This window comes from Mytilus californianus, unplaced genomic scaffold (genome assembly GCF_021869535.1).
Source record: "Mytilus californianus isolate M0D057914Y unplaced genomic scaffold, xbMytCali1.0.p SCAF_3, whole genome shotgun sequence".
Lineage (NCBI taxonomy): Eukaryota > Metazoa > Mollusca > Bivalvia > Mytilida > Mytilidae > Mytilus > Mytilus californianus.
Genome location: NW_026262679.1, coordinates 86,022,501 through 86,040,261, shown reverse-complemented (window position 1 = coordinate 86,040,261; position 17,761 = coordinate 86,022,501). Strand labels below are relative to the sequence as shown.

General features: G+C 31.7%; 1 protein-coding gene across 1 annotated transcript in view; it reads left to right on the top strand.

The window, feature by feature from the left end:
- Positions 1-5,459, top strand: part of LOC127735295 (roundabout homolog 2-like) — a 35,028-nt gene extending 29,569 nt beyond the window's left edge. Inside the window, exons 6-7 of the mRNA XM_052245422.1 lie at positions 2,263-2,289; positions 4,191-5,459. Coding sequence (XP_052101382.1) covers positions 2,263-2,289; positions 4,191-4,309 — 146 coding nt within the window. The 3' untranslated portion in view covers positions 4,310-5,459. The remainder of the gene's footprint in view (positions 1-2,262; positions 2,290-4,190) is intronic.
- The last annotated feature ends 12,302 nt before the right edge of the window (positions 5,460-17,761 follow it).

Sequence of the window (17,761 nt, the reverse complement as noted above, 5' to 3'; positions counted from 1 at the left end):
TACACAAAATACTTCTTCGTCATGCAATCAAGTGGTTTCTTCAATGTTATGATTGTAACAGTAAATATATTACTTACTTACGTGTCAGACTATGCTGAAATATAAATACAATTATAAATATTACATAAATATAATACATTGTGCACAGCGGTATATTATTTTGTATCTGGGAATTTGGATAAATATTTTCAATGTAATCATTGCCGTAGATTTTAATAAAACTAAGCATCTGGAAATCAGCTTATTCTTCAAAAAACCAATACAAAACACATTCTACTATAATAATTGCAATGCTTTCTTTTGGAGTGATATATCTATACCTTTCATTTATACATTGTAAATCCTGGCTTCTATCATAATAAAAAAAAAATCGCGCTGTAAACCCTTTTCTATAAATAGTAAGTTTGACCACTTAATAATAATATTTTTAGTGGTACAATTACAATGTAGGTTATATTTTTCTTTTTTATTCGTTGGTTCAACATGTTTTTGATAATTTTACCATTTATGTTAATGTTTAAACTGCTCAAATGTCTTCATATTCCCATCCCCATAACTGTAATTTTTTTATTGTCATGGCAAGATTTTTAAAGTTCACGAGAAGATTTATGCCCCACCCCTTTATAATAAACTGTATAATTTATCAAAAACTATTCAAATCCCCATTCAATAACCACATATATTATTGTTAGATAAATAGAAAAGAGTTTATACCATCTTTTTTACTTGTATGCCATATGCCATCAATGGCAGAATGTGTTTTTTGTGTCATTCTTTTACCGAAGTATCTTTTATACAAAAGTCATGCTTAATATGAAAGGGAGACACATGTTTTAGTCCATTTAATTTACATCCTTTTTTAGATAGAAAAAAACTATTGTAACGGATAGACGTTTAATAATTGTTAGACATGTTTAATAAATTCTGTTTGGTATTTTGTTCATTCCCTTCAACATTAAATAAAATAGCCTTCACTGATGCCTTCATTATGCAGCTTTTGGCTTTCTAAAATTTGTTAAACATCTGTATGGGGTTAATTGAGGAAACGTGACAACTGCGAAATATATTTTAAGAGAAATTTGGAATACGAGAAACGATTTCATGTTGTCTTATAAATCCATGAACACATACACTAGAACCAATTTCAGAAAGAACTATAAAATTGTTAAAACAATGATAATTTTTACCTAAAAAACAACTTGTATATAGATGATGTTCTCTCACTAAATAATGCAAAATTTGGTGACTATGTTGAACGCATCTATCCAATCGAACTTGAGATAAAGGATACAAAAGATACAGTTAAGTCTGCCCCACATTTTGACTTACATCTAGAAATTGACAATGAGGGTCGGTTTAAAACAAAACTTTACGACAAAAGAGTTGCGTTCAGCTTCCCAATTGTGAACTTTCCATTTCTATGTAGCAACATTCCAGCAGCGCTTGCATACGGAGTATATATCTCCCAGTTGATACGATATTCGAGGGCTTGTATTTCCTATCATTATTTCTTTGATAGAGGGTTGCTGCTCACAAGGAAGCTATTAAACCAAGAGTTCCAAGTAGTGAAGTTGAAATCATCACGAGTTGGTTGACCGATGGAATATCCGACAGATGACAACGGATATGTTCCAATTGTCGTAACTACAATTCCGTCCCCTTTTTCACCTAATGTGATCTACCGAATTAGACTTATCACCGGGTTTGTACTAACATGAGCAACATGACGGGTGCCACATGTGTAGCAGGATCTGTTTACCCTTCCGGAGCACCTGAGATCACCCCCAGTTTTTGGTGGGGTCCGTGTTGCTCAAGCTTTAGTTTTCTATGTTGTGTTTTATGTACTTTTGTTTGTCTGTTGGTCTTTTTCTTTCCTTTTTTTTTTTGCCATGGAGTTGCCAGTTTATTTTCGATTTATGAGTTTGAATGTTCTTTTGGTATCTTTCGCCTCTCTTGTAAGAAGTATTTCATAAAAATCTTACTTTGCAGTGAAATTGAACATTTTTAATACAGTACGCTTCGTCAATTTCCGAGTTGTATACATTGGAAATACATAATATGTCATGTATTTATTCTTTTCTTGATATATTTTTTTCTTAAACGTTACCATCAATGACATATTCCTTCCATTTCAGTCGTCATCTGTTGCTGTCATTTAGTTAGTAAGTTGAAAAAATAAATCTTTTTCATAGACTTTACCATTCCTATAAAGTAAACCTTGTGTGTATTTACATTTTATTTGTTTTCATTTTCATATTGCAGCAGAAAAGGATATTAAAAAGAGAGAAGGTGGGTACATTTTTCTAACTATTTGTATTCTATACATTGTATTTAAATGAGTTTGTGCAGAGGAACATCGTTTACCGCCTTAAACAAACGTAAAACAAACTATTCTAAATCATTGTAAAGTGTTGAAAATGAGACAAAAATTACCAAAATTGACGTATATCTGATTTCAACTACAAATAGAAAATGTAAAGCGCATGCAAGTTCTTCTATCTTCCATCTTATATATCTTCATGATGCAATCTCTTCCTTGTCTGAATGTCCGAATTTGGTTTGATCTGCCTTCGACGTGCCTTCAAATAGGTACCGTTAATGTTATTAACATTCGTATCAAAATTGCCATCTCTAAACAGTCATTTAGTTGAGATACAATTCAAAATAATACCCTTAGGTTTTTCACGGAATTGAAAGCCCGATATAAATGCATGAACGTCTATTTAAGCCAATTTCTACAAAATATTTAATGAAACGCTATAATGAATGAAGATCGATAAGAATATTCAAAGTGATTTGATTTGTATTGTTCCCTGATTTATCCCTTTTTTCTTTTAGTTACGTTAACGTTTTTCCTTGAATTCATTTCCTTCTGTACCGATCTGTAATATTTCCAACTCTCTAACCACTACATAGCAGATGTGGTATACCTTATTGTTCTCAAATAACAATGTTAACGTTTTGTAGAGTGCTCACATTTATAAATGTTGTGATATAATGTTATTTGATCAAAAGTTAATAAAAGTGGTAATAACACAACGAAAAAACATTTATATTTCTGACAAGTTAGGGGTCAAAAGTACATTTACGTGTACAAATTGACAGATCTGACGGAGGTAAGCCGCCAATTATTTTTAATGACTAATATATATGGAAATATGGTTGGTCTGCAGTCTTTACTTCAGTTAAAGCATTTTAACAGATAATGTACTTACTTGTATCGAAAGAAAGGGGGCACCTTTTTTTCTCCCAATACATTTCATCTAAACAATTATCCCTTACAGTGCGTGTACTAGAACATATATAAAACTTTCATTTTTATTTTAAAATTGAATTACACATACTGCTTTAATATATCTTTACTTAATTGCATGCACGATGGAAAAAAATAAAAGACAAACAACTACATAGTTATTTTGTAGTCGTATTTCCTGAAATCATGTTCGGTACTGGATTTCAAATGTTGAGATATATAGGGGTTTCTAAATAATAAATAGTTTTAATTGATTTCATCGGAAGAAAAAGCCAGAAGAGATTGTAAATTTAAGGAAGGAAGGATTGGAATTGTGTATGAACATCCGCTTGTCATAACTTTTATCTAGTCAAAACGTTTTCCCTGGCCTAAGTAAGACTACTACCTATGTACATGTACACATGTCAAATTTCTTACATATTCATCGAATATGCCGTTTGTTTCTGTTTTCTGCGACCACACATGGTATCAATGATACAAAGCTTTGTTAAATGACAGCCATACGATACCGAACCAACTATGTTAAAACGAAGATGAAACCTTTCTCAAAAAGAAAACCAGACTAAAGGAATCAAACAAAATTAGACAGTCGACAAACAACCACTTGAACCTTTTTGGGTAATAAAAACTGCCATAACAAATTGAAATCAACCTTGTGTTTTGGAAGGGTAATAGTATCATACTGAATATGCCACCCGTCTATATTTTTGAAGATTTTAATTTGAATTGTCTTTCACGTTTGCTATTTTAACATTAATTCTAACAGTCTTTTACTGAATAAAATGCAACAAGAAGATTTATTTCGTAATATAAACTATTTTTATTTTCATCACCCTCGACAAAACTGTGATATAATTGTTTCAGATGCTCATATGTAAGTTACTTCAAAGAAGTCATAAATAACTGTAATGTAATTGCTTTTTATTCAATATTTTAGATGGTCATACGCAAGATACTTCACATAAGTTATCAAGGCAAGACAGTAACAAGACAGTCAGACTTTCAAGCTGTTTTTACTTGATACTGCTTGGACTATTATTTCAGATCGTGAAATGATGATTTGTATGTGATATGTGATAATGTGCCTTATATGGGCGTATGTGAAAGGTTTAACCTCGATACCATGGCAACTAGATCATTCATGAAACTGAACGAAAGGATGTTATGTGTTGTGAATCGCACTCTTGTGATACAAGTAAACAATAATGCCGCAAACTTGAAGAACGGTCATATTTTGTACGACAACTATGTTCATAAAATCACATTTCATTTCTGTGTTGTGATCAATTAAATATCTGAAATCCATATCATTCAGAATCTCACTGATCATCTATGCATGTTTGTATGTTTATACAAGTAAAAATAACTAACATGCAAATCACATCATTATAGCTTAATGTTGCATTGTTTTAATCGAATTCATTGATTCATTGCTGTTTACATTTTAATCATCTTGACACGTTGTAATAATAAACTACAGATCAGTTGGGTTCTGCCTTGTTACCCTTCGTGGCAGCCAGCCTCACTATGCCAATTCAAGTAAATATCTGAAATGTTGATTGTAAATGCTCATCTGCTTATATCAATATATTGTAAAAGTAAATCTCATGATAACACAAGAAACACCATGTCTACAATAAAAGGCCTACAGGGTTGAGAAGGTTGAACTGATGCCCGCCGTGTGGCAACTCCCACTATAGACCTCAGCCGTTATGTACTTACTGAACTTACAAAGTGAAAGGGCTCGAACACGAGTCAGTCAAAATTAAATTTCAAGCAAATTTTGTGAAACAATTCATTTCTTTGTAATTGTCCTTTTTTAAAACATACCTGTCTGAACAGTTAATATATTAGAAATAGTTAAATGTATTAGAAAATGACATCAACCTGATTTAGACATCAAAGTTCAGATATAACCGTAGATATTTATATTCTTTTGTTTTTTGTTTTTTGCACTCGTAATTTTTTCAGTCGTTTTCATTCACATTCAGCTACACGTATTCTTATGTTGGTAATTTCACCAATTTTTCAGGACAATTTCAAGTATCTACCCAACTTATTGTTATTTTAGCCACTGAAACAAAGATACTGGTATATTAACTTTGTTACCTCACAGTACTGTACACCTCTTTACCATGTCATATATGTACTAAAGATATTATTTTGTTAAATTGTCAATTTATGTTAATAAAATTAAATTATTGGATTATTTGCTTATTTTACTTTTTCCTAGTTTGCCAATTATCAAAATTGTCATATACAATGTAGATACAGATGTGCATTATCGTGTACACAAGTTTTTTTCCTACGACACTGGATTTATTAAATTACATTTGTACATATTTTTGAGCCGGATTTGGTAAAGAATCTCTACAGTGTTTGTCGCTTCCTCTTCATATATGCGTGGTTGATGAGACTTGCATGTACATGTAGTGTCAGAAACTCGTTCGTGTCTGTTGAATTTATTAACACTTTGTATAGACTCCGGTCGTCATGAACATGCATGAAATGTTTGCCACTGGACGTTAAGCATCCAAAAATCAATCAATCAATACTGTGGTGGCGCTTGTCGTTTGTTTAAATGAAAAAGAAAATACAATTTATAAATTTGTGAATACGAAGAGCTTTTCTGGATTTTATTCGACCAGTAACGCTCAAGACCACATAGTTGAAAGCAAGAGATGTTAAAATATATGGAAACGTTAGGAGATATAGGACCAAAACGGATTTAAAACGAATAGTCAAATTCACGTAAGGTCAACTTTGCCTGAAAGAGTTCGAACCTTAGTTTCTTAATGATTTCTTTAAAGGTTGTACTGTGACTTAATTTTTATTATTATTAAAAAATTGTGTTGGGTTGTATCTCGTTGCTGTTTTCAAAACAGCATCCGTATTTCAAAACAGCATCCGTATTTCATAGAAATGTTAATACATCTACTCGAGGGCTGAATATTAGACTTTTGTATCAGATCTATTTCAATGTACTTCGTTAGATCTTTTAAAAATTTTCAAAAACGGTAAGTAACCATGCAATCTATAGAACCAAAAGGGAGTCTGGTTATTTGTTTGAACATAATGACAGATACATGTAGATTGATTGGTTATTGTTTGCTTCACGCCACCTTAGCCCAATAAGGATATATTGCGGAGATGCAGGTATAAATACAAAGGAATATTAGAACTGGGCATGCCCAAATAGACATATATCGGACTAATCGGGCAAATATAATTCTGCAAGTTTTATTCGTGCTTCTAGCAATTTGCTGCATAATTCCTATTACATTATTAATCGAAGTTTGATGATTTATATTCAAGTGCACAGATTCGCAATTGTTTGCATGATTATGCAATGATTAAATTCAAGAACACGTTTTAACAATCATTTGTACAATTCTACAATGATTTAATTCAATTATTTTCATATTTATAAGAAATGTGAGCGGTCATTGGGTGTGATAGATAGAGCATTACTATGCAATGGAAAATAAAAATTAGAGTGAATTCGATAAGAGAAGTGTATTTGAATTGCAACGTTAATAAGATTGTGTTATTATTGGTTTATTGTGTTATGTAAATTGTATCAAAGTTTTCGTCTGCATAAATATTTAACTCATAACGGAAATACCATGAATTAAATGATACAACTCACTTGCATGCAATCAAACAACACAATTAAAGGCATTTAGACTTGTCGATTAGCATATGAAAATAAGGAGATTTTGTATGATTGCCAATGAATCAACGATCCATAACACCCAAAGGACAAAGTGAAACTATTACGTGACAGATCAGCGTAAGAACGTCAACTATGAGCAAAACCCATACCGTGTAAAAAGCTTTATCGGTCGTCCACTGTCTATATCACTCTGCTCAGCTCTTAATAAAATTGCATATAACGGTTTTGTGACGTCAAATACGTTGACCTAGCCTTATTTACTTTGAACCGGACATATCAGCGACGTCATAATGTTTGAACCGACGTTAATAAGTTTGACCCGAACTTATCAAGTCATCTTCCGGTTTGCTGGGGAAACAAAGACAACACTTCCAAAAGACGCAAATACAGCCCGATAAATCGATTATCAGGTTATCTGCATATTGATATTGTAAAATGTCAGCTGCTCGACACAATATAAAGGCTTTTGATCTCGTTCGCTGCGCTCACTCGACAAAAAACTTCATCTTGTGTCTCGCCGCTGATATTTTACAATATCAATATGGAGACAACCTGATAATACTAACATAAATGGTCCCGATATGACAAAATGTGAAATAACGTTGAAGAGAAAGCAAATGCCCTGATAGACGTTTCTATTTCGAACTTGAAAACGAATGATGTAAGGGAAACATATTTCTCGTATACCATGATTTCACTAAAAGTTGAAATGTTAGCAAGGATATTTTACATAAATATGAAAAGATGAATTTTATGTTTTGAATAAATTGATAAGAGACTTAAAAAGTAAATACTTTAACTAAAGAAAAATCGTGACTCTAATCAAAGATTGTTTTGCTAATTTATCTTCAAATTCTGTACACTTGTTATATAGCACTAAAAGATTTGCAAGACTAATGTTCGTCGTCAATTGCGAAGTCCGAAACAACTGGTTTCAGATGTAGTGAGGTAGTGAAACGCGTATCATACATCACCGCTGCTAGTGGTCTTTTATAGCTGACTATGCGGTATAGGTTTTGCTAATTGTTGAATGCCCTAAATAGCCTACATATGCTCAAATCCACATCATTTGGACTCTGGTCGATAGTTGACTCATTAGCAATCACACCACATCTACTTATTTTTATTTTAAAACTAAGGTAGTAACTAACTCTATCAGGAAAAAAGTAATCCTAAATAAACGACGTTTTTGGCTTTAACCTTCCTTTTGGCCAATGCTCACAACATTATTATGTGTTTGTCCTTCCAAACTTTTGCCTGGAACTAACTGATGAACTCATTCTTGAAAAAAAATTCTGTGCGCACGGAAATATTTGTCATAACTTTTTTATTCATTTTGTTTTCACAGCTATCCTATTAGTTTTGCCTAAGTCCGATACATTTGTGTTATAAAAGATTACAAAATAAAAGTCCGCCGAGTTTCATTTGCACTATGGCCGCTTCTACTTCTAATGGAGTCGTCCCAATAATCGAATTGAACAAAATTGGAGGATTATAGATGTTTATTTTTTAGTTAGCAATAAATACCAATCCTGGATATTTGAGATGACGAAAATAATTAATAACCATCAAGTGAATTTTCACTTTGCACCTTTACTTTTCAAGAGAAATTGAAAATGATATCATTTGACAGGTTCAACACGTTTATTTAAATTGTTTTTAATAAGAATTATAACTGATTCTTGGAAAATGTACTGCCGTTCACTATAATATCCTTCCTGGAATCGATCATTGTTTGAAAATTATATCCCATTACAAACGGAAAAAACAGTTGATTCTTTTATTATTTTCTCAGACAAATTAAAAGTGCTGCCTTTATCTTGATACTTCTACTATCAAATACACGTCTTTTTGTGTCATATATGTAAACACAATCCGTTTTAAAAGTTCAAAATAATTTTAATTGTCCTATAAACAGACCAGATAAAGATTCTAGATTATTTCTTCTAATCCAAGCAAGTCGTTTTCAAGGTGGCGTGAGAAGATCTAAAGAAGTGTTGCAAAGAATTATAAATGAGTATGTTACTGTAAATTATTATTGTAAAATAACTTATTATTTATATTATTTCACGGTCAATAAAATATCAGTCCCAATATTGCATTGCAACTGAAAGGGCTTAAGAAATGCCACTCAATATAACCTAAATATTTCATCATCCAAATCATAACAAAAGTAAAGAAAAACGTAAGGAAAATATAGATTTTTTAATCATAAAACAGCAAAGTGTGTGTGTGTGTGTGTGTGTGTGGGGGGGGGGGGGGGGTGTTCCAAGACTTCTGACTCAATATATAAGATATTGTCACCCTGATTTCTCTCGTCCGGCAGTAAAAAAATATGCTCCAGAGAGGTTCGTGGACTAGTTTTATGTGCATCATGTATTGAAACAAAGCCTCGTCCGATTGGAAACGGGTGCGTTAAATCCAAAACTTCGAAAAGGAGAGTGCCATGTTCTCTATAAATTTAATATATGACAAATCCAAGTAACAGTTTGATGGGACTGAATGTTGACTGTTGCGAGGTAAAACATGTTCAGCTTTCCACCAATCCCTCATTATTCATACGGTGGTTCCAAATTTCTATTTCATCTCCCGATAACCCATTATTTATATACTACCTAACGAATTTATTGTTTTGTTATCTGATTGTAAGGTAAACAGTAATTAATTCAGAACAATTATATGTGTAGCTTACATTTATTTCGTTTTTTTTTTATTGTAACGATAAAATTATATACAGAAACTAAGTCTTTCGTTCGTATTTAAAAGTTAATAATATTAAAAACTTTACCGTATCATTTTATCATTCTATCAGAGACATATATATATGTGTATATATGTCTCTGATTCTATTTAGCAATTATTATTATCAAAATACATGTACATACATGTAAAATGTATCACAAAAATGCGTTTCTTGATCAGTTCCAAAATAAAATCCGCATGCACCCGATTTTATCTTTCCTTCGTGGAATAAATAAGTTTTCTCTTCTAATTAAACATTTGTTAAATAAGTAACAACATTTTGTACTATATGTTTAAATTATTGTAAATTTCGGGAACCATTTTAATCCAAACGAAAAATGCAGAATCTCAAGGGAATATTTAATTTTGTCAGTGGAAATCCTAATCTTCCAATGGAATTTTGTTCTTTCATGTTACAATCAGAAAGAGAATTCCCAAATGGATAGCGGGTATAGGATACGAACAGCTATTGAACAGCAATAAAAATCGAAGTCAAGTTAGCAATATACGAACGACACAAATCAAAAGCATTATGCTGTTTCAATAATGTCTTTAATTTGCAACTCACTGGGAAGATGCCGAGATGTAGAATAAACGATAATTTCATTATCTATATACTGGAATATGAAATTAAAGGACTAGACTAATATCGTTTCATCTTCGTAAGCACTGTGAATAAAAACCTTCATAGGAGTAAAGTAAAAACAATTTCATAAAAAGCGATGCATACATGTTATAGATGCAAACATAGGAAATCTGTCCACAAATAAATTGATGAAGAGTTTAGAATTGATAAAAACATCATCACACCTAGGTATTTAAAACTATACTCGATTAAAGTAAAAAGAAAATATATAATACGTTAAACCAAGAATTCAAATCTTATACCGTAGAATTATTTATATTCATTCATTTCAACTTTTGCTTATAGAGGAACAGTTTTATTTTTCATAGATTGGTAATATACTTACTTTGATAACTTTTTTCATCTTTTTGTTGAATATTTTATGTTTGGAGAATACAATCAGAAAATATTCAAATCTGTATACAATAGTACCAGTCAAATACTATGAGAAATGTTGCAATGGCTATATTTGCAGTTGCAAGAAAACGATGAAGACTTTTACTAATATTATACATGTCATGACATGAACCAACCAGACATGATTTAGGGTAGATTTTGACAATGATTTATAATCTCAAGCAAAATGATCTACAATACAAAATTTTTGCGGACACATTTTCAATTCTACATAAATATTCTTTTGCATTGAATCAATTTTATGCAAACATGCAAAGTTAGTGAAACAGTCTCCTCGGAGTCTCTAGTTTTTATGTTCCTCTTATTCTAAATATGTTATTTTGAAAATATGTCACCGTCAGAAAATGATATCCGTAATATTTTACCAACAAAGAAAATAAAAAATGTACGAAACTTCAAGATACCAAGCATAAATATAAATGAAACAACTGTAATAGGACCTCACATTCATGACAAAAAATGGTAAGCTGAGCATGTTTTACGAGGTGCATATCTTTCAAATCAGTAATTTCCTGTTTGAGTTTGTATATGACACTAGGGCAAAACCAAAAACACGTCATATGTTTCAAAAAATAAAGAAATTGAAATGTAAATCAACCTTTTAAAGTCTTGTTTAATCACACTCCTTCAAAACTGAGTAGAGAAGTGTTAAATATAAATGTTTCTACATTGAATGTTGGGATTTTTATTTTACTAATTTTTATTTTAAAGCCACAAACTATTTCACAGTTGAATTTAACGAATACATTCTGCTCTTTTACTTCAGAAAACGATATATAATAATTGATTTCTCTCTTATCATGATACAACAAATACTACCCCGTTCTGACTACATGTTAATGTCTCCCCTTCGACGAGGACAGACATTGATTTAATTGCACATTTAAACCTGCTATACAGAGAAAAGCGTTTCGGAGGCATGAAATTATTAAACGTTTTGTTTTCAATTTTTTACATCACTGGGTCGATACCTCTGCTGGTGGACTATCAGTCCCCGAGGGTATCATCAGCTCAGTAGTCAGTACTTCGGTACTGACATGATTTATAACAAACCATTCTAAAATTGTCCGTTTATAAATTTTGAAATTATAAAGAAACTAAGGTTTCAGGTCCCTCAGGCAAAGTTGACCTTAGATGAATTTGGCTATTTGTTTTAGATATTTTTGTCATATAGCTCTTCAACTGTTTCGGTACTTATACATCCTCGGATTTCAAATGTTTGGCTTTGAGCGTTCCTGATGAAGGTAAATCCAGAAAAGCGGTTCGGACGCATGAAATTATTAAACGTGTTGTTTTCAAATTTTTTCATCACTGGGTCGATACCTCTGCTGGTGGACTATCAGTCCCCGAGGGTATCATCAGCTCAGTAGTCAGCACTTCGGTACTGACATGATTTATAACAAACCTTTCTAAAATTGTCCGTTTATAAATTTTGAAATTATAAAGAAACTAAGGTTTCAACTCCCTCAGGCAAAGTTGACCTTAGATGAATTTGGCTATTTGTTTTAGGTATTTTTGTCATATAGCTCTTCAACTGTTTCGGTACTTATACATCCTCGGATTTCAAATGTTTGGCTTTGAGCGTTCCTGATGAAGGTAAATCCAGAAAAGCGCTTCGGACGCATGAAATTATTAAACGTGTTGTTTTCAATTTTTGAAGCAAAAAACCTTCTTCTTATGTCATCCTCTGCTTTTCTTCTTGTAATAATACCTATGCATTTTGAACCCTAATTCCAAAGTCACCTCTCTTATAAGGTAAATTTCATATGGACTCTGCATTGCAAAACGTGTACCTTATTAGCAAAAATAATGTTCCCATTTTAAACGTGCAGAAAAGAATACAAAATTTGACACTGAGTAAACGTCTATAATAAAGCCGGATGTCATTGCATATTTATAATTCAGCACAAGAACTGTAATTGCATTTCAACAGGAGTTGCTGCGGTTACATTTCCTAACAGAACACATACTGCGCAGCAAAAAGATACAAAAACGAACGTTTCATGATTTTTAAAGTATGCATCCTTTTTTTTTTTACATTCTTAACTTAGTATTGTATTGCCCTCACTAATTCTGAAGGATTTTATTTCATTCCCTATTCAAATAAATCCTTTGAAGGTAGAAATATTAGGCCATTATCCGACTTTTTGTCGTTTTTATTATTGTGTTTGTATGCTTTGGTTACCTGACATGTAAACTTTGGTGATTACGCGTATTAACTATGTTCTTTATACTTCGATTTTATTCCGATTACCACTTCGCAAACATCACTTTTCATAGTAACAGTAGCTTACTCGGACTAGAAAGATGCAAACCTAAACAAGCTAGATCAATAATTTTTACACATTAAAATTAAATTAGACCCATAAAAGATTGCGAATTAATATAAAACACTGCCAATTGAACATGAAACCATAATTCCGAAAGATTCTGAGTGCAATTATATAATTGTTATTTGATTATAATTTTATATCACATTCCTTTAATATCTTGACATTAGCAAATTAAAATTGCATTGTTAGTGTGATTGGTCATTCCTCCATGAGGACCAGAAGTTTTAATTTAAAGCAAGACATGAGAATGCATAGCTTAATGCAGTAATAATATTAGTTATCAATAAATAAACAATTTTTCACCAGTACTATAGGAAAACTCTCCGGTTCGAATGGTTCAAATGATTAAGTAGGGATTAAAATTTACATAGAAAATCTTTTCTGAATTCCCGGAACAGGAGATGAAAGCATATACAACCGTAATGCCAAGAAAATGTAAAACACTACTGTCCACCAGGGAAATTTAGATTTAATGTAACATCGCTTCTTGGATGAATATTGATTGGTCTTTTCTATACAAAACTGTTATTTCTTTTGATATTTTGATTGCTTTGCAAATATGTACATGCTATACAATATTTGGTTCAACTAGTTCGAGCTTGGACTGTTCTTTTTAAGAAGAGATTCTACTGTTTTGACGTATTGGAGAAAGAGTTGCAACAACTCTAACATTTCCATGAAACTGTAAAAAAGTTTTATATTGTATCATAACTCAAGTTCATCTCCTTGCAATATTTCACAATTTCGTTTAATACAAAAGGCATAGTCGTACTACAACTTTGTTCACCTACAGAATATACTTGTTCATCAACCAGATCACTATCTTAATCAAATGCAAAGATAAAAAATATATATGAAAATACTATATACTCGATTGCAATAATATTAAATTGATTAAATAGATATAAGAAGATGTGATATGAGGCCAATGAGACAACTCTCCATCCAAGTCAAAATTTATAAAAGTAAACCATTATAGGTCAAAGTACGGTCTTCAACACGGAGCCTTGGCTCACACCGAACAGCAAGCTATAAAGGGCCCAAAAAATTACTAGTGTAAAACCATTTAAACGGGAAAACCAACGGTCTAATCTATATAAAAAACGAGAAACACTTACGAACCACATCAACAAATGACAACTACTGAACATCAGATTCCTGACTTATGATAGGTGCAAACAATTGCAGCGGGTTTTAACGTTTGAATGGTACCAAACCTTCACCCTTATCTGAAACAATAGTGTAACATCACAACATAGAAAGACACACTATAAAATATCAATTGAAATGGCTTAACTCAATCAAAAGACATATTAACACCAGTGAACATACACTGAACAAATAAATTTGATCTATGATACAATGTAAAAACAAAAATAAATAAACTAAGGGAAGAATAATTAAAGTAAATGCATGTATCCAAAATTTGTAAGGCCTTCAGATAAATCAGCCACTGGTGTTCTTTTTAACGGGCTTGTGTTTGATAAAGTATCTTGTTTCACTATTCTTTAGCTGTGACTTAACAAATATGAATTCTTACATAGACATCAATCTTTCAAATGATCACAATAAATACTTCCTACATATATATGATCTATCATAGAATCTTCTCTTGTTATTTTTATTATCTAGCTGAATATATGATATATCTATAATTTATCACATAGTTCATACATTACTACTAATTAAATCTCTTTGTAAACTTGATTGTTTGTCTATATAATGCATGGATGTGACGTTAACTGCACAAGCGAACTTCCTATCCACAATTCCGTCCTTTAATTTTATTTTTCATAATTTGTCATCGATAACGACTTATCACGAAATATACTTACGGGTGCCTGTAGTAGAACTATCATTCTCATTTCAAGAGCACCGGATATTTTAGCCATTTTTTTAATTTGGTGATGTCAATTTTACTTCCGACAATAATTGGTAAATGATGGAAAGAAGGTATTGTGGCCTTGACCTTAAAATCTATAGGGATCTGATTCTTACCAAGGGGGCATTCCAAGTTAAATTTCGTGAGTGTTTGATATATAAAATCCGAAAACCATAAACTTTTGACATAGTGAACTCCAATCAAAAGAGGTCCTCTTCATCCATTAGGCATAACCACATCAAGAGCGTTACTGTTATTATTTGATAAATGGTTTAAAGGATAACATCCGGAAACCAAAATTGTGTCCAAATATTTATTTAGTCTATCAAAATCTGTTGTGACCTTGACATTTGATCTTTTGACGTCAAATTCAATAGTTGTGTTTCGCATTCCCCGGGCACGAGGGCATTATCAAGTTAAGTTTGGTAAAATGTAGACATACGGTTAAAAACTAACAAGGGAAACCAGTTTTGCCAAAATTTTAGTCTTTTAAGTGCTACTGTGGCCCGAGAAAATTTGACCGAAAATCAAAAGAGTTTTTTCTCGTCCTGCAGCGCATGATCACAAGACATTTAGTATGAACGGTATTGTTTTTACCCCAATAGAGTTTGTCAGGAACCTCAATGTTGACGCCCGGAAACTTGGCTTTACTGATAGTATATCCATGTTTCAGTTAGACGTACATGCATACATGTACTTTATGATATTAGAACCTTAGAGCAAATTGATGCCGGAGATATTGACAAAACCAAGCAGTACAAGTTTTACTTTCAATTCACAGAAGAAAAACCAACATTTGTACAAAGAAAATACTTTATCCGTATTCTGATGGTAATGTGAAATTAATTCACTATATAGATGTTTCGATACTCATAAAAATCCATGATATGAGAAAATAGATTACATATCAAAAAATTATTTAACATGAACGCTGTTTTATTTATTTTCAAAACTCATTTAATCTCATTCCATTATATTAATTAAGCAGCATGCGTGTTACTTCCGTTGGAGATTTTGTATTAATGTAACATAATCCTGGCAAATAAAATATCAATGTAATGATCAGTGTATCAAAATGTTTATATTTATTGCAAATCTGATTTACTCATAGACGTCAATCATAATATATTATCTGTGTCTAAATTATTTGTCGAGATATTTTATTTCTTCTTCAAATCATTTATACAAAGGTTTTATAAATATATATGGAAATATTTCTTATCTTCTGACTTTGTCATCTTTATTCTAAAAACTGTTGTGCAAATTAGGTGATTAGTGAATGAATATGTTGATGTTAAAAGTAAAGCCAAATAACAGTCACATTCTTAATCCCCGTGACCTTTAATTTGTTCTTTGGACTTAAGCAAATTATTGTCTTCCTGGCAATCACACCGCATCCCCTGATTTAAATGTTAATGTGATTTAAATATGAACCCTGCCTTGGAGACTGACACATTTAGTAGACTCTAAACGTGTTAGTTTGCGAGATAATAGTCTGCGGGAAGAAATAATATCAATGTTTGTCTTTGGTTCTACCCGGCCATGGACTGCACCCACTTTAGATGAGCAAACAACCACTAGATTACCGATGGGGAGTTCAAAGTAATTCGTAGTTAAATTTGGCAAACTAAGAAAATTGACTCATGTTTATGGTTCTAATGTTAAAGGACTCCTTTTTTATTTTGAATGGCGGTTTAATTTAAAATAGAAAAAACATACTTCATTACCAACGTTGTGTGGAATACAATATCCGCAAGTACATAAGAAATGTTTGCTTGCTTTAATGCTTATGCTATTATACATTTGATTTAATTATTGAGCAAGTTTGTTACTCATCTAATAGCTTTAAATAGTTCGATAATTTTATCGACAACCACTGTTAAAGGCAATAAATAATTCAATACCTTGTAATCGAATGCACCGAGCATAAAATTAATACATCAAAGGTTTTTATTTTTACAATTGTTTATCATTATTTGACATTTGATACATGCCAAAACTTAGATTTTTTTTCAAGTAAATCGAGAACTTACCTACGGAATAAACAAGTTATCGTCTTTGTCTTCCAAACAAATATACTTGTCACACTGTGTAAACGGTGATATCGATTTAATTTTAATATATAAGTTGTATTATGCAAATACGAATACGAAAGTTTTATTTTGATTCGGTTCGAATATAACAGTACAAACAAGCTCTTTAGAGCTTTTTACCGAATATAAATAAAATATACACAACATTAAAACACAGATCATGCAGATAAGATATATAATCAGCAATTATTTCAGTGCATACATACAGCACAGGCATATTGAAATACATGAAAAGCATCACTAAACGACACATCTAAACATGCCTAAACTGAAGCACAACTAAAATTAAACACAACTAAAAATTAAGCACAAAATAATTTTAAGCACACATAAAAAATAAAGCACACATGCAAAAGAGACTGACACATTTTGGTGTCTTTGACAACACAATTCTTTTCTCTGTGACATGCTGATGTCTGAAGTCAAAACATAAAACATTGTAGAAAGGAGCACATATTTGAAAAATGTGACATAGATGTGTGACGTCAATGACACAACCCAAAATAGGAAAATAATTGGAGAAAAGGACACAGATTTGAGTTTGGACATATATCTGATGCTAACATATATATATATGTACTAGTATAAGGTCTTAAATAAGAAGGCGGTATGTTACCACCAGTTTTATCATTGATAGCAATTTTACTTATTGGTCTACAACTTTATTTCAATAGATGCCACCATGACTTGACAACCATAGAAGATTCTATTTAAGAATATTTCATTTAGGAGTAACGAGA